The 22,899-nt window shown below is 44.7% G+C and overlaps 1 protein-coding gene across 1 annotated transcript; it reads right to left on the bottom strand.

Annotated features, from left to right (window-relative positions):
* Positions 1-448: 448 nt before the first annotated feature.
* On the bottom strand, positions 449-15,579 carry CXCL17 (C-X-C motif chemokine ligand 17). Its single transcript, XM_010358744.2, has 4 exons — positions 15,284-15,579; positions 4,284-4,364; positions 3,240-3,341; positions 449-891 (listed from the first exon to the last, which is right to left on the bottom strand). The coding sequence occupies exons 1-4, from the start codon at positions 15,360-15,362 to the stop codon at positions 794-796; spliced, it is 360 nt and encodes a 119-aa protein (XP_010357046.1). The 5' UTR covers positions 15,363-15,579; the 3' UTR covers positions 449-793.
* Positions 15,580-22,899: the final 7,320 nt, after the last annotated feature.

Genomic DNA, 22,899 nt, shown 5'->3' with positions numbered 1-22,899 from the left:
ATGACATTTGAGATACTGCATGCCATCTCTCTAGCCCTGAACTATGATCCTGTACTAGATTGGAAACTCAAAGACAGTGACCACTGATGACGATAACTGATAATGATGATGGTAATGGTGATGATATTAGTTATAAATACCAAAGGCTGCCTAAGTGCTAAGAAACTGTGCCAAGTTTTTTTTTTTTTTTTTTTTTTGGAACCTATATTATCTTTAGTAAGACCAAGTCTGGTTCATTGGTATACTTTTTTTTTTTTGTCCCACCTAGCTCTTACCTCACAAAGATTTGTTGAATGAGTGAAAGATGAACAAGTAGGCCAATGGAGATAGAGTGAGGGTCTTGGTGGGGAGAAGTATGTGTAGAATCTGCATTCAGTCTGCAGTGAATAGAGTAAAATGCATCATCTGGATGTGAATTGGCAGACCCCATTTGAAAGAAACAATTTTGATCTGTTACATTTAAAAATATTTATTGACTTCTGTTTGCTACTTTCCTGATTGTATTTAGGTTAAATGACACCAGCTGGGAAGCTACACTTTCCTGGAATCTTTCAGATAGTTAAGCCTAAGCCTGGGTAAGGGGAGGGCACAGGATAAGACTGACGAGAGAAGAAGGTACTAGAGAGAGCAACAACCAAAATGATCTTGAGAAACATGCTTTTTGAGAGCACTGGAATGATTTAGGGGTGGGTACAGTGGAAGAGTGAGGTGGGAGAAGAAGAGTGTCTGGTAGGTGTGCTCACTGTCTTCTTGACTGAGAATGTTTAATAGGAAGAGTGGGAGCTCAGAGCTCCTACAAAGGCAGAACAAAACTTCTTAGCTGACATTGTTTGAGAAATTGCTGGCAGGCTCTGGAATGCTTGTTTGGCTTTCTGTGGTGCCTTTGGTGTCCTAGGGTGCAAATAAAGGGGAGAGGCTAGTGTTAAAAACATTTTTAACATTTATTTCTTTTTATTTTTTATTTTGGAGACGGAATCTTGCTCTATCGCCCAGGCTGGATGGAGTGCAGTGGCACGATCTCAGCTCATTGCAACCTCTGCCTCCCGGGTTCAAGTGATTCTCCTACCTCAGCCTCCCGAGTAGCTGGGATTACAGGTGCCTGCCACTATGGCTGGCTAATTTTTGTATTTTTAATAGAGACAGGATTTTACTATGTTGGCCAGGCTGGAGTATAATGGCGTGATCTTGACTCACTGCAACCTCTGCAGTGCAGGGTTAAAATAATTCTCCTTCCTCAGCCTCCTGAGTAGCTGGGAGTACAGATGTGCACCATCACACCTGGCTACTTTTTTTGTATTTTAAGTAGAGATGGGGTTTCACCATGTTGGCCAGGTTGGTCTTAAACGCTTGATCTTAGGTTATCCCCCTGCCTTGGCCTCCCAAAGTGCTGGGATTACAGGCATGAGCCACTGCACCTGCCCTCACTTTAGTTTTAATTCACATTTTCCTTGTAAAAATAAGGTTGAGTGCCATTGCATATGTTTATTAGCTGTTTGGGTTTCATCATCTGTGAAGTGGCCATTCAAGTATTTTTGCCCGTTTGTTGTATTTCCTGCCCTCCTCTCACTGGTCTGTAGAAATTCCTTATATAAGTATTCTGACTACTAATCCTTTGAAGGTTATATATATTACAGATATCATCTCCTAGTAGGCAGCTTGTCATTTTATTCTTTTGATGATTAAAACTTATTAATTGCAGTGAAGTCAGATTTATTTACTCTTTTACTTTATGGTTTATGCATTTTGTAATTTGTTTAAGAAAGGCTTTCATACCTCAAGGTTGTGAATATATTCTCCTGTATTTCCTTGTAAATTTGTTTTTCAAATTTAGATCTGTAATCCACCTGAAATTTATGTTAATGAAGGATGTGAAATAGGGGGTCTCTACCTCGTTTTTTTCATTAATATATTGTGGATATCTTTCCAGCCAACACATAATGATTTATCTTATTATTATTATTATTATATTTATTTTAGAGACAGGATCTCGCTATGTTGCCGAGGCTGGTCTTGAGCTCCTTGGCTTACTGGGTCCTCCTGCCTCAGCCTCCTGAGTAGCTAGGATTATAGGCTTGAGCCACTGCCCCTGGTTTACCTAATTATTTTTGACAGTAATTAGGTTTTCCCAATTTGCCTTTGAAGAAAATTTCCCCCATTTATTTGTCAATACAAATACCGCTATAAGTAATATTCTTGTACCTATATCTTTGAGCATCCATGCTAGTATTCTATTGTTGAGATTTCCTAAAGTGAGATTACTAGATTAAAGTTATTATACTCATTTACAATTTTGATACAGCCAAATTTATTTTACTTCTGTCAATAGTGTATAAGGATCCTGGTATATCCCATTCTTGATAATATCATAATATCAATCAGTTTAACGTTTGCCAATTTAGTTTTTTTTTTGTTGTTGTTTTTTTGAGACAGAGTCTCACTCTGTCGCCCAGGCTGGAGTGCAGTGGCGTGATCTCAGCTCCCTGCAGCCTCCGCCTCCTGGATTCAAGGAATTCTCATGCCTCATACTCCCGAGCAGCTGGGATTACAGGCATGCACCACTATGCCCAGGTAATTTTTATATTTTTAGTAGAGACAGGGTTTCACCATGTTGGCCAGGCTGGTCTTGAACTGCTGGCCTCAAGCAATCCACCTGCCTTGGCCTTCCAAAGTGCTGGGATTACAGGCGTGAGCCACTGTGCCCGGCTGCCAATATGCTTTTTAATATGACACTTAAAAACTGGTAGACTAAACTGGGTATGGTGGTGTGTACCTCTAATCCTAGATCCTTGGGAGGCTGAGGTGGGAGGATCACTTGAGCCCAGGAGTTTGAGACCAACCTGAGCAACAGAGCAAGACCCCCACTCAAAAAACAGAACAAAACGACAAACACAAAACTGCTAGACTAGGGAGGAGTCAAATTCTGTTTGATGCTGACACTGATGTAATCTTCAGAGGTTAATGACCAGGTCTCCAACAGCCCCATCTACCCCTACTTTGGTAAAAGTGAGGTTTTAAAATCTAAGAATTTGGTTAAACCTTTCCAGTATCAGGAGAATTGTATCCTGCTTTTCCTGCTCTTCCTATTTCCTGACAAGTTGACATTGAGTAGAAAGGGCTGTGAGTTGTGTGCTTATCCTGGTCTTAATTTCACCTCTTTTTTCTATTCTCAACCGTGCTTCATCCCTAGTGATTCCACGGAGTGACTGTGGTATAAGGAAAATCATCCTCTGCAAACTTACTTGTTTTCTTCACATTGCGCTTGAAGTGATCACAGGGACACTGCTTCTTTGGCAGCCCAGAAACTGTCATGACTTTTCTTCTCGGGGCTCTCAGGAACCAATCTGAAACAACAGCACTGCTGCTTAGACGGGAGAGTTAACACATATGATAGGAGGGAGTAGGACGAAGCTTTTTTTTTTTTTTTTTTTTCTTTTTTTTTGAGGCGGAGTCTCGCTCTGTCGCCCGGGCTGGAGTGCAGTGGCCGGATCTCAGCTCACTGCAAGCTCCGCCTCCCGGGTTTACGCCATTCTCCTGCCTCAGCCTCCCGAGTAGCTGGGACTACAGGCGCCCGCCACCTCGCCCGGCTAGTTTTTGTATTTTTAGTAGAGACGGGGTTTCACCGTGTTAGCCAGGATGGTCTCGATCTCCTGACCTCGTGATCCGCCCGTCTCGGCGCTTTAATCGCCATCTTCTGTGCCTTGAATTTCTACTGCAATGGAGTGGGAAAAGGGGTCAACACAGAACAGTGTCCATCCAGCTATTTGAATGCCAGTATTTCTGAGTTGTTTTTCCTGACCTGTTTGGGCAAGGGTTTGGTGGCAGGTTTGCAAGGTGCATCAGAATATCATTACTCCAAAGAATGAGGAGTAAGGCTTGGGTGTCTGCTTTCCAGTGGCTGCTTTCCCTTGGGGAAGCCATTTTACTGCTCTGCTTTCAGTCTTACCTATGAGTAAAATAAGGCTGAGAATAGGATTCAGGAAGCTTTTGGAAGGCCAGGAAAAAATAAAAAGCCTTTTGGGCGGTAGCCTTGGGTTCTTTAGGAAAAGGATAAGGGGCAGGGGGCAGCCTGACATTGGCTGGCTTTCCCCCTAGACCTTGGAGAAGTCCAGTTTTTGCCTGAGAGTCAGGAAGAAAGCGGGCACGGGTGCTACATGTGGCAGGTTGTGGAGAGGGGAATGGGTGAGGTCAGCTGAGATAACATCTGCATTGGTCTCAGAGGGGCCCAAGGGAAAGAGCTGGGGTCATTGTGATGCCATCGCTGTTGTTGATGCTGAGTTACTGACCTTTGCACTCACATTCTCGGCCGCCTTCCTGGAGCCACCTCCTAGAAGCCTGGCCTTGGTCCCTATGGCCTCTGGCGACCCCTGTCGGAAGGAAACAGGTCATATCTAGACACTGGAAAGGGAACAGAAATGATCTTCCCAGCATTGTGCTACCTAGGTCAGCACAGTTCCATTTTTCCATTTTTACTTCAAGAATCTAGGTTACTTCAAGAGACGAATATTTTATTTTTATTTATATTTTTGAGATGGGGTCTTGGTATGTTGCCTAGGCTGGTCTTGAACTCTTGGGCTCCAGTGATCCTCCTGCCTTGGCCTCCCAAAGTGCTAGGATTATAGGCATGAGCCACTGTGTCCAGCTGAAGGGTATTTTAATCAATAAGGAATTGAGGTTTAAAATCTGGCCTATACGTAAGCCTATTAAAAAATTTAATGATTAAACAACATCTGGCCTAGGGAAAAGCGTAGCTGAAGGTAGGTGGAGAAAGAATGGCTTCTAGATGGAAGAGAGGATAAAAGGCAGGGCTTTGTCAAAACCTCCCGACGTCTCCCCATACCTCACACTAAAATCCTCATGACTTAAAAGAGTGAGAGCAAGGAGGAGATTATTCCATAAACCAAGATTTTCCCTTGACCTCCAAGTTGCTGGGTTTGTTTGTTTGTTTGTTTTTTGAGACAGAGTCTCACTCTGTCATCCAGACTGGAGTATAGTGGTGCAGTCACAGCTGCAGCCTCGACCTCCTGGGTTTGGTTGGTCCTCCCATCTCAACCTCCTCGGTAACTGAGGCTTCAGGCATGCACCACCACTCCTGGCTAGTTTTTTGTATTTTTTGTAAAGATAGGGTTTCGCTACGTTGCGCAGGTTGGTCTGGAGCTCCTGGGTGTAAGCGATCTGCCTGTCTTGGCCTCCCAAAGTGCCATTATTATAGGCATGAGCCACCACACCCACCCGAAGTAGCTGTATTTGAATCCAGAGTCCCAGTTCAACTATTAAATGATGGTATTTACCTTTGTTCTTCTGGAACAAATACATTCTTCTTTTGGCCTCTATCCGAGCCTGTTTTATCTTCTGATTCTATCTTATCTCCATTTTTTGATACTTAAAATATTCCTATGACAGACCGGGCTCGGTGGCTCACGCCTGGAATCCCAGCACTTTGGGAGGCCGAGGCAGGTGGAACATGAGGTCAGGAGATCAAGACCATCCTGGCTAACACGGTGAAACCCCATCTCTACTAAAAATACAAAAAATTAGCCAGGTGTGGTGGCAGGCACGTGTAGTCCCAGCTGCTCAGGAGGCTGAGGCAGGAGAATCTCTTGAACCCAGGAGGCGGAAGTTGCAGTGAGCTGAGATTGCACCACTGTACTCCAGCCTGGGCGACAGAGCAAGAGTCCATCTCAAAAAAAAAAAAAAAAAAAAAAAAAAAAAAAAAAAAAAAAAATTCCTATGACAATCAAGGATGATGGTTTATAGACTTGAGATTCTCAAGTAAGAACTTGGCTCAGATGACACCTCCTTTATGGTGGTTTCTGATACTTACTGTCAGAATGCATTATGCCTTCAAACGGTTCCTATTGTATTTGAATGCAGTTCTGTTATTGCACTGTAATGTTGTTGTTTGAAATCTTTTATGCACTGAATTGTGTCTCCTGAAATTCACATGTTGAATCCGTAACCCCCAGTACCTCAGAATTCCTGTATTTGGAGATAGGGCCTTCAAAAAGGTGATTAAATCAGGCTGTTATGGTGGGCCCTACTCCAGTCTGGCTGGTGTCCTTATAATAAAAGGAGATTTGGGCTGGGCGTGGTGGCTCACGCCTGTCGTCTCAGCACTTTGGGAGGCTGAGGCGGGTGGATCACAAGGTCAGGAGTTCAAGACCAGCCTGGCCAACATAGTGAAACCCTGTCTTTACTAAAAATACAAAAATTAGCTGGGCATGGTGGCGTGCGTCTGTAGTCCCAGCTACTCGGGAGGCTGAGGCAGGAGAATCACCCAGGAGGTGGAGGTTGCAGTGAACTGAGATTGCATCAATGGACTGCAGCTTGGGCCACAAAGTAAGACTTCGTCTCAAAAAAAAAAAAAAAAAAAAAAAAAGGCCCTTATGAATGGGACATAGGCCAGGTGTGGTGGCTCTCACCTGTAATCCCAGTGCTTTGGGAGGCTGAGGCAAGGGGATTGCTTGAGGGCAGTAGTTCAAGACAGCCTAGGTAAAATAGCGAGGCCTTGTCTCTACAAAGTGTGTGTGTGTGTATATATATATATATATATATATTTTTTTTTTTTTTTAAAGTAAGGTATCCTAGGCTGGGCATGATGGCTCATCCCTGTAATCACAGCACTTTGGGAGGCTGAGGCTGGGGATCATTCGAGGTCTGGAGTTCAAGACCAGCTTAGCCAACATGGTGAAACCCTGTCTCTACTGAAAATACAAAAATTAGCTGGGTGTGATGGCACATGCCACCTGTAATCCCAGCTACTGGGGAGGCTGAGGCAGGAGAATTGCTTGAACCCGGGAGGCAGAGGTTGCAGTGAGTCAAGATCATGCCATTGCACTCCAGCCTGGGCAACAGAGTGAGACTCCGTCTCAAAAAAAAAAAAAAAAAAAAAAAGTAGGAGGGATCCTAGAGAGCTCTTTCATTCTCTTTCCACCTCTTGAAGATAAGAGGAGAAGTCTGCTGTCTGCAACCTGGAAGAGGACCCTTGCCAGAACTCAGCTGTGCTGGCACCCTGATTTCATATATCCAGCCTGCAGAACTGTGAGGAATAAATTTCTCTTGTTTATGCCACCCAGTCTGTGGTATTGTGTTAATGCAGTCCTAGCAAACTAACATAAAATCTTTCTCCTTCACTAGACTCTGAACCATTGGCTCAATAGTCATTCAGCTACGTGATTCCTGACACATGGTAGGCATTTGGTAAATGTTTGTTCAACACGTGGATGGATACATTGCTTGGAGAGGACCCTTAGAGATCATGTGGCTCAATTCAGGCCTCCTACTTCCCAGACTTCTGCCACACAGATGGAGGGGATTGCGTCATTTTCCCGAGGGCTGCTTTTCCAGTGTTCTCATGTGCTGTTTTGAGTGTTATCAAAGTAATTTAACCTGGCATAGCCCCTGCCATGTAAACTTTTCTAACATTTTTACTCTTGCCTGACCTCTACTCCTAGTTCCAGAGAAAAACCACAGAATATTAGGCCCTGAAGGAAATCCCGGAGATTATTTAATTGAATTCCTTAATTCTGAAGTTTTTTTTTCAGTCTAAATCTAATTTAACTGTTAGAGAAAATTTTGAAAGTACAAGCGGAGAAATTACTATTCTTACCAACTGTTGGTATTTTGGCATATTTGTTACCTGCATATGCTTTTTATTAATGTAGTGATAACCATAGAATGTAAACACATTCTCTTTTTCCATTCATAGGCGTGTTGCTGTGTTATCTTTATAACACATTTTTAATGAATGCATAATGCTCTCAATAATTATGTATTCCAAATTATTTAACTGCTTTCCCATTGCTGAATATTTAGAAAGTTTTATTTTTTAGAAGTTGGTAAATTTCTTTGTTGTTACAACTGTTTTCCAAATTTTAGATTATTTTCTTGGGAGAGAGTTCCCAAAGTGGAATTACTGGGTCAAAAGTTAAGAATTGCTTTCAAAAGAGCTGTACTAATGTTTAAATTTTATTTTTTAATTATTTTATTTTATTTTATTTTATTTTATTTTATTTATTTTTTTGAGAAGGAGTCTTGCTCTGTCGCCCAGGCTGGAGTGCAGTGGTGCGATCTCAGCTCACTGCAAGCTTACCCTCCCGGGTCATGCCATTCTCCTGCCTCAGCCTCCCAAGTAGCTGGGACTACAGGCGCCTGCCACCACGCCTGGCTAATTTTTTTGTACTTTTTAGTAGAGACGGGGTTTCACCGTGTTAGCCAGGATGGTCTCGATCTCCTGACCTCGTGATCTGCCTGCCTCGGCCTCCCAAAGTGCTGGGATTATAGGCATGAGCCACCATGCCCGGCCTACTTTTTAATTTTTAAAAATTAAAAAAAATTTTTTTTTTCTTTGAGACAGGGTCTCGCTCTGTCACCAGACTGGAGTGCAGTGGCGCAATCTTGGCTCACTACAACCTCCTACTCCCTAGTTCAAGGGATTCTCCTGCTTCAGCCTCCCCAGTAGCTGGGATTACAGGCGGCATGTGCCACCACACCCAGCTCGTTTTTGTATTTTTAGTAGAGACGGAGTTTCACCATGTTTTCCAGGAGGGTCTTGATCTCCTGACTTCGTGATCTGCCCACCTCGGCCTCCCAAAGTGCTGGGATTACAGGTGTTAGCCACTGTATCCGGCCAAGGGCCGTACTAATTTCATTAAATCACTATCTCCTTTTTTTTTTTAAGATGAGGAAACAGTCCCAGAGAGAGCAAATGAAATGCCCAAGTTCATAAAGGTAATGGGGACATATCTAAGGGCTGAAACCCAGGTCCAGGATTTTATTTTATTTTTAGTGACTAGGGTCTTGCTATGTTGCCCGGGCTAGAGTGCCATAGCTGTTCACAGACATGATCACAGCACAGTGTGGCCTCAAACTCCTGGGCTCAAGTGATCCTCCTTCCTCAGCCTCCCAAGCACTACCACACCCAGCTACAGGTACAAGATTCTTAGTCTGTTGTTTTATTCTGCACTGCTATATGACCCTAGTTTCACAGAGGAAACTGAAAATGAAGCTGCATGGTGCTATAGTATTATGTCTCCCAAACTTCAGACATTTTTAGACCATCTTTATGATTTTTTTCTATAGCTTAAACCACCCTTAGTATTATTTACTTCATGCTTTTTCCTTTTTCTTTCTTTCTCTCTCTTTCTTCCTTCCTCCCTCCCTTCCCCTCCCCTCCCCTCCTTCCTTCCTTCCTTCCATTCCTTCCTTCCTTCCTTCTTTTTTTGACAGAGTCTCACTCTGTCGCCCAAGCTGGAATACAGTGTTGCGATCTCGGCTCCCTACAACCTCTGCCTCCCGGGTTCAAGCAATTCTCCTTCCTTAGCCTCCTAAGTAGCTGGGATTATAGGCACCCACCACCCATGCCTGACTAATTTTTGTATTTTTAGTAGAGGCGGGTTTTACCATGTTGGTCAGTCTGGTCTTGAACTCTTAACGTCAAGTGATTACAGGCATGAGCCACTATGCCTGGCCACTTTATACTTTTTCTTTTTTCTTTTTTTTTTGAGGTGGAGTCTCACTCTGTCGCCCAGGCTGGAGTGCAGTGGCCGGATCTCAGCTCACTGCAAGCTCCACCTCCTGGGTTCATGCCATTCTCCTGCCTCAGCCTCCTGAGTAGCTGGGACTACAGGCGCCCGCCACCTCGCCCGGCTAGTTTTTTGTATTTTTTAGTAGAGACGGGGTTTCACCGTGTTAGCCAGGATGGTCTCGATCTCCTGACCTTGTGATCCGCCCGTCTAGACCTCCCAAAGTGTTGGTATTACAGGCTTGAGCCACCGTGCCCAGCCTTATACTTTTTCTCTAAATAAATTTATTTTGCAAAACATCTTCATCCTATGCAATATTATCTGTGAAATTACAGGTTTGATGTATGCTTAGTTTTTTTCCTAACATGCATTAAACTAAACACAGAAGTATTAAAGTAAAAAGAAGCTTATTTACATTCCACGTAAAATCAGTTTTGGGAACCACTGATACAGTGGCATAAGCATGCACTTTATATCCAGATAGGCCTGGGGTCAGCTATTGGCTCTATCACTTAACTATGTCAACTTGGGCAAGTCACTTGGCTTCTATGATCCTCGATTCCCTGATTTGTAAAAGGAGGATGGTAAAATCCTCCTCTCAGAGTTGTTGGGAATAAGTGAGCGCTGTGGGAGCCCAGTGCCCAGGCGGGTGTTGAGTACATGATAGTTATCATTGTGGTTATTGCTGTGGAATTCTGGTTATTTTACAAAGAGAGTGTCTATGCTGGAATATTGGGCTTGTGGCTTTCTGCTGATGCCGATGTGTAAATAAGTTACTTCCACTTGTTAGGATTTATGATGCATCTGTCACTATTTTTATTTCCCAGATCCACTACGTACTTGCTTTGTGATTTTGGACAAAGTTATGTAACTTTTCTATGCCTCATTTTCCTAATTTGTAAGATGTGGTTAATAATAGTACAGTAATCCTTCCTTATCCACAGGACTTCCAAGATACCTAAAGTCTCAGATAGTACCAAAACCTATATATATATTTTTTTCTACACATATATACTTATAAAGTTTAATGTATGAATTAGGCACAGTAAGAGATTAACAATAACTAATAGGATACAACAATTTAAAAAATATACTATGATAGGCTGGGGTGGGGGCTCACGCCTGTAATCCCAGAACTTTGGGAGGCCAAGGCAGGCAGATCACGAGGTCGGGAGATCGAGACCATCCTGGCTAACACGGTGAAAGCAAGTCTCTACTAAAAATAATAAAATAGTAGCCGGGTGTGGTGGCGCATGCCTTTAGTCTCAGCTACTCGGGAGGCTGAGGCGGGAGAATGGCATGAACCCAGCAGGCAGAGCTTGTAGTGAGCCGAGATCGCACCACTGCACTACAGCCTGGGTGACAGAGTGAGACTCTGTCTCAAAAAAAAAAAAAAAAAAAAAAATATATATATATATATATATATATATATAGTAATAAAAATGATATGAATGTGGTCTCTCTTTCTCTGTTTCTGAAGATAACATAACAATATCATAACAATATTTTGGGGCCACAGTTGGCGGGTAACTGAAACTGCGATTAAGTGGAGACTACTGTACATGAATGTGCGTGTGTGTTATTTCCCAGCTCTGACCACTAGAGGGCCTAGAAGCACCAGCACCTACTAGCAATGGGCCTATCAGTCAGTGCCCATGGTCTGTAAATATCATTCTCCCATGAAAGGAACCAGGGCTTCCAGGAAAAATAGCTGATCCAGGGCTGGGACAGAAAAGCACAAGAGGAGCCCGAAGCTTCTTGTGGTGTCAGAAACTAAGGAACTGCTCAAAAAATGATGGAGACATGTCTAAAGGTCATAGAAGCCAGCTGGAAGGAGTTCCCAGTGGCCAATTTTGGGACAATATGAGCAACATAATAAATAATGATAGTAATGGATTCCAACCCATAAATACTCATGAGTCCATGCTGATATAAATAAATAACTGACCAAATAAATAAATCAGGAAGAAAAGGCTGGGCATGGTGACTCACGCCTGTAATCCCAGCACTTTGGGAGGCGGAAGTGGGGGAATCACTTGAGGCCAGGAATTAGAGACCAGCCTGGCTAACATGACAAAACCCCGTCTCTACTGAAAATACAAAAATTAGCCGGGTGTGGTGGTGTGTGCTTGTAGTCTCAGCTACTCAGGAGGCTGAGGTGGGAGGATTGCTTGAGCCCAGAAGGTGGAGGTTGCAGTGAGCCAAGATCACACCACTGCATTCCAGCCTAGGCAACAGAGTGAGACTCTATCTCAAAAAAAAAAAAAAAAAAAAAAAAAAAAAAAAAAAAAAAAAAAAAAGAAAGAAAGAAAAAGAAATAACTCTTTCTTATGGCAGAATTCTGATTAAATAAATGTTGAAGGAACAATGGAAGTAGAAAATCACTATTTGGCCAATACCACAGTAATAATTCTTTGTAGGAAACAATCATCCATAGATTCTAAAAATTAATGTTAAAAGTATAATGATGCTGTTAACTGGTGAACAACAAGAAAAAAAGGTATGATGAGAAGAAACAGGCTGTTTACGTATTTCCAAAGTGTCTCTCCATAAGATACTTATTAATTACAATGAGACGAATAGTAACTTTACAGTAGAGAAACCCGGCAGACACCACCTGAACCAAGTGCTTAAAGTGAACCCCATCAGTAATGAGAGATACCGACATCCTGGGGCTCTTGCTGGGATGTCCAGAGAAGGATACATCACTTCTGAAGTATTCTTGCCTAAAATACATAGCCGGAAATATCAGACAAACCCATATTCGGGGGCATTCTACAAAGCAGCTGGCTAGAACTCTTCAAAAGTGTCAAGGTCCTGAAAGAGAGGGAAAGACTGAGAAACTATCCCAGGTTGGAGGAGACCTAGGAGATCTGACATTTTATTCAGTGGGATCTTGGATTGGAGTCTGGAGAAGAAAAAGGACATGAGTGGGATGATTAGCAAGATTTGAACGTTTGTAGATTAGTTAATATTATGGTATCAATGCTAATCTCCTGGTTTTGATAATTGTATTATGGTTACATAAGATATTGTTTGAAAACAATTGGATGAAGGCTATACTGGAACTCTATTTTTATAATATTTTTCAAAGTCTGAAAAATGAAAAGTAAGAAAAAGTAAGAAATGCATTAGATTTGTGAGGACAAATGAGATAGTAAGTATGAAGTGCTTAGAACAATGCTTGTGATATAGGAATTCTCAATGTGTCTGATATAAGTAATTTTATAATTAAATAATATTACAATTAATGAATAATCTGTTATTATAAGTAATTTATTTCCTAATGACCTCATAGATTCTTACTTATTTTTATTTTCCTTAACCCTGTGAAAAGCATATTGAGCATGTATGTGATTAAGAGATAAAATAAGATTAGACTTTATTCTGAGATTTATTTTGGGGATGGAGGAGCTATTATTTCCTTTAGCCACTAAGTAGCTCAGACTCAGGCCTACACTGCAAAACTTCGCTTGCCTGGGAAACAAGGCTTGAGCCCGGCTGCCACCCCCGCGACGTGATTTGTGATGGTGCCTCCTGGTGGCGCAGGGAGCTTTCCCCGGTTCCTCACCCTCGTCCTTTAGGAGCGACTTAGAAATTTTACTCAGTCCATTTATTAAACCCTTTCTAGGTCACACTGCGGATCATTTAATCTTCACAAGTGTGTGTGACAAGTGGTATTTTCTTCATTTTAAGATGATAAAACTGAAACTCAAAAAAGTGAGGCGACTTGTCTAGGGTTGCAAATTGTGTGGCAGAGTCAAGATCTAGGTCCCCCTGACTCTCCAGGCTGAGTGTAAAGGTCTAGGTGAGTCTAAAAGTGTGGCCATGCAGAGAACTATTGGTGTAGAGCAGTGGTTGTTGACCAAGGGTGGTTCCCTTGGGGGACATTTGGCGATGTCTGGAGATATTTTTGGCTTCCATAACGGGTTTGGATGAGGGAGAGGGAAGGCTGCTATTGGCATGTAGTAGAGAGAGGCCACGCAGATGCTGCTGAACATCTCACAGTGCACAGAACAGCCCCCACTGCAAGGAACTGTTCAGCCCAAATGTCAGTAGAGCTGCTGTGAAGCCCTGGTTTGATTTAGAAACCTGAGGATGCATTCTTGAGGTTAGCTAATGTTTGCTGAGTACTGAGCTGAATAGCGTGAGGGATATGGAAACAGTGCACCAGTCCGTGCCACCAAGTAGTTTGCAGCCGACGCAGGGGGTAGAGGCAGGAAAGGCACATGAAGGCCCCTCAATATAAGGCAGCAGATGATAAGTGCAAGAAGAGAGTGTCCAGCAGGGCTAAGCTGGCTCTCAGGAGGGAGACCACATGTCTGGCTGTGGGAGGAACTGAAGGAAGCTGTGGAAGGTGGTTTTGAGTTGGGTGTCTGAGCAAAGTTGAGCTGATGGGAAAACATAATATGTGTTCAGGGAAGGGCAAATAGGTTAGTTTGGGTGGAGAATAGTATTATTTAGTGAGTAGAGGGAGGTACACTGGAAAAACAGGTTGGGGCTAGAGCTTTGAGTTCAGGCAGAGGACTGTAGCGTGGGTGTCTGTCATAGTGATGGAAAAGTCTTCCCTTTTGGAATAGTGGTCTAAGCCCTAGGGCTATGGGGCTTAGCAGCTTCCAGAGCACTCTCTCTACAAAGGAAGGGATGTTGGAAATTGGAGTGGAGAAGGGAGAATGCCTCCTGATTTTAGGACCAAGTTGGTGCTGAGTATGTAGCAAAGCCATTTCACCTCAAAGTGGCCTTTGGGGAGATGGTGCCCACAAGCAGAAATATACATGGAGGTCAGGTCTGTTCTTCGTGGTTGCTCTGTGAAGGGCTGGGCTACTTTATAGTGAAAGCTGGAGCAGATTTGGAACCCCTAAGCTAAGGTCTGCTTCCCAAAATGTGAGCTGTTACAGCAGGGCTTGCTACGGATAAAGCTTCAAATATGGACACTACTTGGTGACAGGCTTTTTCTAGTTTATTACATTACCAGTAAATAGCATTAAGATATGTTGGTGGCGTTCCGGTGCACTGTAAAGAATATAAGCAAGGACTTCCTGATCTTCTGTAAAGGTACCATTGCCTTCAGCACCCTCCCACCACCATCATTAAGTTTAGCCATGATAATTATGTTACTCTTTTGGTAAAGGGTTGGGGGAGAAGGCATGGGAGCAAATCTTTGTTGAGCTAGTATATATATACATACATACATATCTGTGTGTGTGAGGGGGATCAGCTACAATTACAGATATTTTCTTTTTTTTTCTTTTTTCTTTTTGAGACGGAGTCTCGCTCTGTAACGCAGGCTGGAGTACAGTGGTGCCATCTTGGCTCACTGCAGCCTTTGCCTCCCGGGTTCCAGCAATTCTCCAGGCTCAGCCTCCTGAGTAGCTGGGACTACAGGTGCGTGCCACCACGCCTGGCTAATTTTTTGTATTTTTAGTAGAGACGGGGTTTCACCGTGTTAGCCAGGATGGTCTCGATCTCCTGACCTTGTGATCCACCCACCTCGACCTCCCAAAGTGCTGGGATTACAGGGATGAGCCACTGCGCCCGGTCAGTTGCAGATATTTTCACATACAATATCTCATTTAACTCTGTCAACGTTGTTTGGGTGTAAGTACAGTTTGCTGTTTTTTGTAAAGGAGGAAACTGGCATTGAGAAAGGCTCACTCACCCCAACACCCCACAGCTAAGAGAAGCTGCATTTTGATGTGTCTGTGGCCTGTTTTGCCACATTTCCTCCCCTCATTTTCCCCTTCATAGACAGTCTTGTTTACCTGGATTCAGGCTGCTAGAGACCATGGACATCAGCATCAATGGCAGCAACAGGAGGAGGGAAGAGATTAGAACTTTCATTGCAACTGTTGGTGCAGCTGTTAAGTTGCTTGAAGAGTATAATGGAAGGTTCCCTGTTGGAGGCTCCTGATCTCTGGGGATGACTCAGGTCAGGGTACTCAGCCTGGCGGTCTACGCTTTAGTCCCAGGCCAGCGTTCCCATTTGAGGGCGAGAACAGGTGAGGTGACGCTGTTTTGCTCTTAGGTAACAGATTAGACCATGTGCTTTATGGGAATCTGGGAGGTGAAACTGGTCAAACAAAAGAAGTTCAGGATTCTTAAGAACATAAGAAGGTGACTGATAACTTGGCAGCCGTGCCAGTTCTCTTCTGTACTCTTTCCCGCCTCCTCACACCCCAAGGCCTCATGATTTCTTCCTCAAACCTTTTTTTCTTGCTTGGATTTCCTTATACCTTTCAGTGAACCTCTCTCTCTGAATATTTGACAGGAAAGTGGCTGCTAAGTGTTGGTAGGCGAGACTTTGACAAGGTCTCTTTCCCCTCCTGCTCCCATCCTTTTAAAAATATTGGCAATTGTAGTGTTGTTGCCTGGGAAGTTGCCCTGTCCTCTCTCTGTTCACAATTCCCTCCAATTCTGTAGCCACATGAGGTAGCAGCAGAGCAGGATCCCGGACAAGAGGCAGCTCCCCTGCCCAGAACACCACCCTGGAGCAGTGGGTGACACCAGGCCTCCTTGTGTGTCCATCAGGAAGGAGGCCATGGCTTAGTTGTTCTGGTCCAAAGGAGAGGGAACTGGGTTGGGGGAAGAGACCCCCAGAGCTGCAGGTCCCAGAGGGTTTGAGAAACAGGAGCCACAGAAGGGAAGGAGCCCTGAAGTGTGTTTGCCCAGCTGCTGGGGCGCCTGGCTCCAGCCCTTGTTTGGAAATGGCCCCGGGCAAAAGAAGAAAGGTAATAATACTCGAAGTAAACAGTAGGGGCATAGAATACCAGCACTCACTAAACTTGATATTTATTTGAGACTTTAGGAAATGTGTGCAAAGGGAGAGGAGAGGCTGAGCTTGAATGCTGGGTGATATTCCTAGGGGCTGAAGGGAAGGCTAACAAGGGAGCCCTCCCTGGAAGCCTCCAGGCAGGAGTGAGAGCAGGGGGTGTGACTTTATTTCCCTGAGAGGAGGAAAGAGGAAAGGCATGAGTCAAAGCCCTTTGCTTTTGTTTGACCATTCTTTTTTCTCCATGTTTTCAAATTATCTCGGCCTGTTGACTTGTCACAGAGTTGATTGTGGACTTTGCTACTGCAGTGTTTATAAAGCACTGCAGGGGCCAGGGATTGCTAGGACTGAGCCTGTGTCCAAGTTGAAGGCTCAGGCTGGGCCTAAGCTTGTTCTGATGCAAATCACGGGTGTGTCTTCTTTCTAGAAAATTCTAAAAATGGTCTCTGCCTTCAGGAGGCTCAAGTCTAAGCAGGGAGATGACATCCATTTCATAAAGCCTAGAGATATGAGTGCAGTCATCTCTCAAAGTGGCAGGAGTGCAGGGGGACTGAGAGGGACTTGGTCGGGTGGAACTTGAGCAGGAGATGGGGGAGGATTTGGGTTGGTGGAGGGCAGAGAGGAGGGCTGTGCAGAGCAGGGATGTGTTGTAGGAGAGGTGCCCCCTGGAGCTCAGTGGATGGGGATCTTAGAGGACAGGAGCTGTTTGTGTTCATTTTTGTATTGCCTGAACTTACACAGGGTCTGGCACTTTGGGAGTATTCTATAAATGACTGTTGAATGGAATGATGGTTTTGTAGCCTATTAACTGGGCCTGATGTATTAAAAAGTGTGTGAAAATGCAGCCCATTAGCAGAAAGAAAATGTTACTGAAAAACCATCCCATGTACAAATGGAGCCTGGTGCGGCCACTTTACTTGTGCTGCTGAGTTCTGCATCAGTCCACACCGAGGCCACCACAGGGGCCGGAAGCTCCTCCTCAGACCTTCCTCCGGGTGTCTCAGTCTCTTTACCCACTGTTCTCCCAGGTCCTGCTCCTTGTCAGTTCACTCCATCTGGTTTCCTCTCCATGCACTTGGGGTGGGTGTTGCATCCTGTGTCCCATTGGAGGGGGCTTCGGGTCCATTAGGTCTATTAATATAAAACACCCCCAAGACAAATGGACTTTTTTCTTGTTAACATGACAACTTCTTATAACACATCTCAAGAACATTATTTGTGTCAAGAGTCTCTCTGATGTACAGAGGCCCTCCCTTCCCCAGGAAGGCGGTAAGGGGAAGTTAGGAGAAAACACCGTCCTATCTGGGTTACTTATTTCCCTATTGTACAGTGTACTTGGTAGATGTTCAAAAATATTTGTTGACTTTGACCATGATCCACATGGCTCGCATATAGTCATTTATTCACACATACATTCAGTGAGGCTTTGAGCGCCTAGTGTGTGCCTGGTATTTGCTAGATGGTGGATGCTGAGATCAGGTGTGCTGCTTTCTCTGAGGAGCTCTCACTATACAGCTGCACCTAGGGTGACTGAATCCACCTGCCCCACTTTACAGACGTGGAAATTGAAGTTCAGGGAAATTATAGGATTAGTTCAACAACACAGTCACTAGCCTCAAAGTTACAGGAGTAAATCAAGTTTCCTGACTTGCTGGATTTTCTGTTAGTGTACAGCCACCTGGCTGCTGCAGGTGCAGATGTGGTGAGCTCCGATAGGAGAGAGGATGTTCAGAGGGAAGTGGGAGCCCTGAGCACCCTGGATTAGCCAGGAGGACATGCCAGGTCTAGCTGTGACCACACAAAGGACCATCAAGGACATTTGCATTCTCTTTTTCACTTTGAGCTTGAAATGAAAAAAACTGATCCCAGGAAACCAAGAGTGGAAGATTACTCACAGGGGATTAGTGAGATGAGTCAAAAAGCCTGTGTTGGATGGGTGCCTGTAATCTCAGCACTTTGGGATGCTGAGGTGGGAGGATGGCTTGGGCCCAGGAGTTTGAGACCAGTGTGGGCAACACGGTGAGACCCTGTCTCTATAAAAAGTTTTTTTTTTAAAAGAAAACCCTTTTCTGATGTCTGTCATGGTGTTTCTCACTGAATGGTAATGGTCTGACTTTGAGTGGGTTCTGTCCATAGCCTGGAGCTCTGTGAGGCAGGCCCAGGTGTGATTTCACCTTTGTCTCTCCAGTGACAGTACACAGCAGGCTCCGATAAATATTTCTTTTTTTTTTTTTTTTTTTTTTTTGAGACGGAGTCTCACTCTGTCGCCCAGGCTGGAGTGCAGTGGCCGGATCTCAGCTCACTGCAAGCTCCGCCTCCCGGGTTTACGCCATTCTCCTGCCTCAGCCTCCCGAGTAGCTGGGACTACAGGCGCCCACCACCTCTCCCGGCTATTTTTTTGTATTTTTTAGTAGAGACGGGGTTTCACCGTGTTAGCCAGGATGGTCTCGATCTCCTGACCTTGTGATCCGCCCGTCTCGGCCTCCCAAAGTGCTAGGATTACAGACTTGAGCCACCGCGCCCGGCCTCTGATAAATATTTCTTACAAAATAAAACTGAATAAAAAGTAGACACCTGCACACATGTGGGATGATTGAGCAGCAGTAGAAGCAGGAAAAGTCAGCATCCCCAGATCAGCTGATGTGGCGTTCAGCTTCTAGGTAGGGGTGAGGTGCCAGGATGGGGATGGGGGTCCTGTGGCTCTACTGCTCTGGGGACCACTCCGAGGATTCGGAGTGTCAGCTGTGGTTGCTGCTCTTCATTTACCTGTGGGAAAGTGAGCAGAGGGTGTGGGGCTTCAGGTGAACCCACATGGGAAATGGCTGAGGGAAGACGCGGTAGGTGGCACATAGAGGTTGTTTTTTATTTTTTTATTTTTATTTTTGAGAAGAAGTTTCATTCTTGTTGCCCAGGCTGGAGTGCAATGGCACAATCTTGGCTCACTGCAACCTCTGCTTCCTGGGTCCAAGCGATTCTCCTGCCTCAGCCTCCCCAGTAGCTGGGATTACAGGCATGCACCACCATGCCTGGCTATCTTTTTTTGTGTGTGTGTTTTTAGTTGAGACAGGGTTTCTCCATGTTGGTCAGGCTGGTCTCGAACTCCCGACTTCAGGTGATCCGCCCATCTTGGCCTCCCAAAGTGCTGGGATTACAGGTGTGAGCCACCGTGCCTGGCCGAGGTTGTTTACCAATATTTGAAGGTCGGTTGTATGAAAAAGTGTTAGACTTGGTCGGGCGTAGTGGCTCATGCCTGTAGTCTCAACACTTTGGGAGGCAGAGGCAGGCAGACCACCTGAGGTCAGGAGTTTGAGACCAGCCTGGCCAACATGGCGAAACCACGTCTCCACTAAAAATACAAAAATTAGCTGGGTGCAGTAGCGGGCACCTGTAATCCCAGCTGCTCGGGAGGCTGAGGCAGGAAAATTGCTTGAACCCAGGACGGGGAAGTTGCATTGAGCCGAGATCGTGCCACCGCACTCCATCCTGGGCGATAGAGCCAGACTCTGTCTCAAAAAAAAAAAAAAAAAGGAAAAGAAAAAATGTTAGTGTCACGCGTGTCCACGTGAAGAGACCACCAAGCAGGCTTTATGTGAGCAATAAAGCTTTTAATCACCTGGGTGCAGGTGGGCTGAGTCCGAAAAGAGAGTCAGTGAAGGGAGTTAGGGATGGGGCGGTTTTATAGGACTGGGGTAAGCAGTGGAAAGTTAGAGTTAAAGGGGGTTTTTCTCTTGCAGGCAGGGGCAGGGGTCACAAGGTGCATGGTGGGGAGATCATAAGACTCATTGTCCAGAAGAAGAATGTCACGAGGTTGATCGATCGATCAGCTGGGACAGGGCAGGAACAAGTCATAATAGAATGTCATAAGGTTGGTCAATTGGTTAAGACAGGAGCTGGCTGTTTTCCTTCTTTTGTATTTTTTGGTTGCCTCAGGCCATCTGGATGTATACATGCAGGCTTGGGCTCAGAGGCCTTACATTCCTGTCTTCTTATATTAATAAGAAAAATAAAATAGTGTTGAAGTGTTGGGGTGGCGAAAAAAAATTTTTTGGGGTGATATGGAGAGATAATAATGTTTCTCAGGGCTGCTTCGAGTGGGATTAGGGGCTGCGTGGACACCTTAAAGAAAATTTTATAATGGATTACATGGAATAGGAGTTTAGGCTGTGGGGAGATCTTGGGCAGAGGATGGTACTGTGGGGTTGTTAAAAGTAGCATTTGTCGTATGGAATGATCGGTGATGGTCTGAATGCGGTTTTGTATGAATTGAGAAACCAAACGGAAGACACAAGGCCCGAATAAGAGAAGGAGAAAAAGAGGTACCAGAGGACTAAGAATTGGGAGGACCCAGGACGTCCAATTAGAGAATGCCCAAGGGAGTTCAGCATAATTACTTGCTTGGTTGGTGAGTTTTTGAGCTCTATCCTTGAGTTTTTTTATGTTGTCATTTACCAGGCCAGATTGATTTAGGTAAAAGCAACACTCTTCATTTAAAAATATACAGAGTCCTCCTTTTTCAGCAGTAAGTCAAGGCCTCAGCGGTTTTGGAGGACAACTGCAGCTAAAGAGTCAACCTGGGCCTGAAGGACTCATAGAGTTTGTGCTATGTCTGCGATGCTAGCAGAGAAGTCATTAGAGAGGCTATGGAAGGTCGTGACAGAGGTTGAAATGCCTGCCATTCCAGTTCTGAGTGCAATAGTGGAGGCAGAAAGTCCTAAACCGACAAGTAAGGGAATTAGTGGAATAACCTTTTTTTTTTTCCTGTCGTGTCAGTGTCATGAGGGGAACAGGAAGCTTTTCGGTCCCATTCGCAAATAGAATTTTGGGAGTAAGGAAAACTAGTGTGCATGTGCTTTGTCCAATTAGCAGGTAGACACATGTAGGTAGAGGATCCACAGACGAAGAAGAGACCTTGTGCAAGGCACAACTGGAAATGCAAAGTAAAGAGATGAGAAGGAATACTAGAAGAGGTGTCTTGTACTCAGACTCCTAGGGATCCAGCTAGGGCGGCAGCCATCAGAGGTTGTAATGGGGACTGATGGGGTAACTGTATAGCGGGGGAGGTTCGCTTTTCATGGCGTATGAGAAAGCGTTGGGTATCTACGAGCAAACTTTAACTGTTATTTACGGGGCTGGGTATAAGCAAACGAGGGAGGAGAGTCTGATGAGCAAGGGGAAGGTAGCCAAGGATGGAGTGAAATACAGGATAAGTGTCTTCCTAAGCAATAATAACTGCTAATGTTTTTAAGTTTGCCAGTATTCATAGAGGGCTTATCTGTAATACGGAGCTGGAAGGCCCCAATTGTTTCAGTGATATGTGTAGTTGGGCTTTGGAGATGAAGAGTGAAGGAACATCGAGAAGATGAAAGGTTACCTAGGGGAATTCCAGTGGGTCTTTGCCAAGAGATACATAAAGGAGTGACTACAGGAATAGTAGTTTGTGTTGTGAGGGGTCCAAATATGGGGGGAGTAGAGTTAATATAAGGAGAAAGGTTTTTTAAGTAAGTGCGGAGAAGGGTGGCAGCTTGCTGATGTGAAATGTCTGGGGAGGTCTTGCTGGACTTGTCTAGAAAGTAAAGAAGGGCTAAGGTGGGCTAAGGTGGGCTTCAGGAGGGCTAAGGTGAAGGCTATTAAAGGAAGTTCGGAGGTGTAGGGAGACAAGAGGTGTTGCTTAGTCTGTATGTGAGGCGGGGACAGCTGTGTAGGCACAGGAAGAAAGGGAAATGCAAAGCCAGCAATTGTTCTCTAAGGAGGGATTAGAGATGGCTAGGAGAGAGTGAGTGAGATTGATGGTGTGGTGGAGATAGCTGGGGAGAGGTAGAGGGTGGCATAAGAATGAGAATGAGAATAAGAGTGAGTATAAAAGTAAAGAATAGAACTTCATCAGGGTGGAAGTATTGGAGGGTGCCCTGCCAGCAAAGATCATCTATTCACTCTAAGAAGGAGTTAAGAGTGGTGGTTTGGGTATAGCACCAGGAGATATCAGCGTGATGGTTTGGAGAAACAGTGTAAACTGGCAGTGTAAACAAGAGCAGGACATTTATGAGTAGTTGAGAACGGTGAATAGGAGTATGACTAGACAGAAGATAGTATGGATGACAAATTTTTGGAGGCTCAGTCCAAGTAGTGGGGGTGACTGCGTAAAGCCCTGTTGCAAAAAGTAGGGTAAGGATGAATAGACCTAATAGAATGAAGGGACGTATTAGGCTCATGAGGGTTATTACTCTTCTTCAGAAATACAAGTGAGTTTAAGGGAAGTAGGGGAGAGTACTTGCGACTTCCAGGAGGAAGAGGAGAGATTAGACTGGCTGTCCGATGGACACAACTTTATTCTGTAACGGTGAACCCAATGTGGAGGATCCTGCAGGTGGACGGCAGTTGGGGTACTACAGATGACTAAGTAGGGTCCGGTCCCATTGAGGTTGTAGAGTTTGAGGGGTCAGATTCTTAACAAGAACTGATCTCCAGCTAGGGTGTCTTCATATGGCTGGGAATCTGGAATAGGCAAGAGAAGATTAGCAGCCTGGCAAATTTCCTGTCTAGCTTGCTGGAGGACTGGAAGATAGTTGCCTAGAGGACTGGTGTCTGGGACGAGGTTGGGGGCGAGCAAGA

The sequence above is a fragment of the Rhinopithecus roxellana genome, chromosome 12 (genome assembly GCF_007565055.1).
Source record: "Rhinopithecus roxellana isolate Shanxi Qingling chromosome 12, ASM756505v1, whole genome shotgun sequence".
NCBI lineage: Eukaryota > Metazoa > Chordata > Mammalia > Primates > Cercopithecidae > Rhinopithecus > Rhinopithecus roxellana.
The sequence above is the reverse complement of the archived record's forward strand: the minus strand, read 5'-3'. Positions and strand labels throughout refer to the sequence as shown.

Excerpts from the sequence above, each read along its gene's own strand:
- CXCL17 (XM_010358744.2), bottom strand. The coding sequence starts at position 15,362 with ATGAAAGTTCTAATCTCTTCCCTCCTCCTGTTGCTGCCATTGATGCTG. Across the intron at positions 3,342-4,283 it reads CCGAGAATGTGAGTGCAAAG|ATTGGTTCCTGAGAGCCCCG; the intron begins GTCAGTAACTCA and ends CTGTTGTTTCAG. Across the intron at positions 892-3,239 it reads GCGCAATGTGAAGAAAACAA|GACACCAAAGGCACCACAGA; the intron begins GTAAGTTTGCAG and ends TTTGCACCCTAG.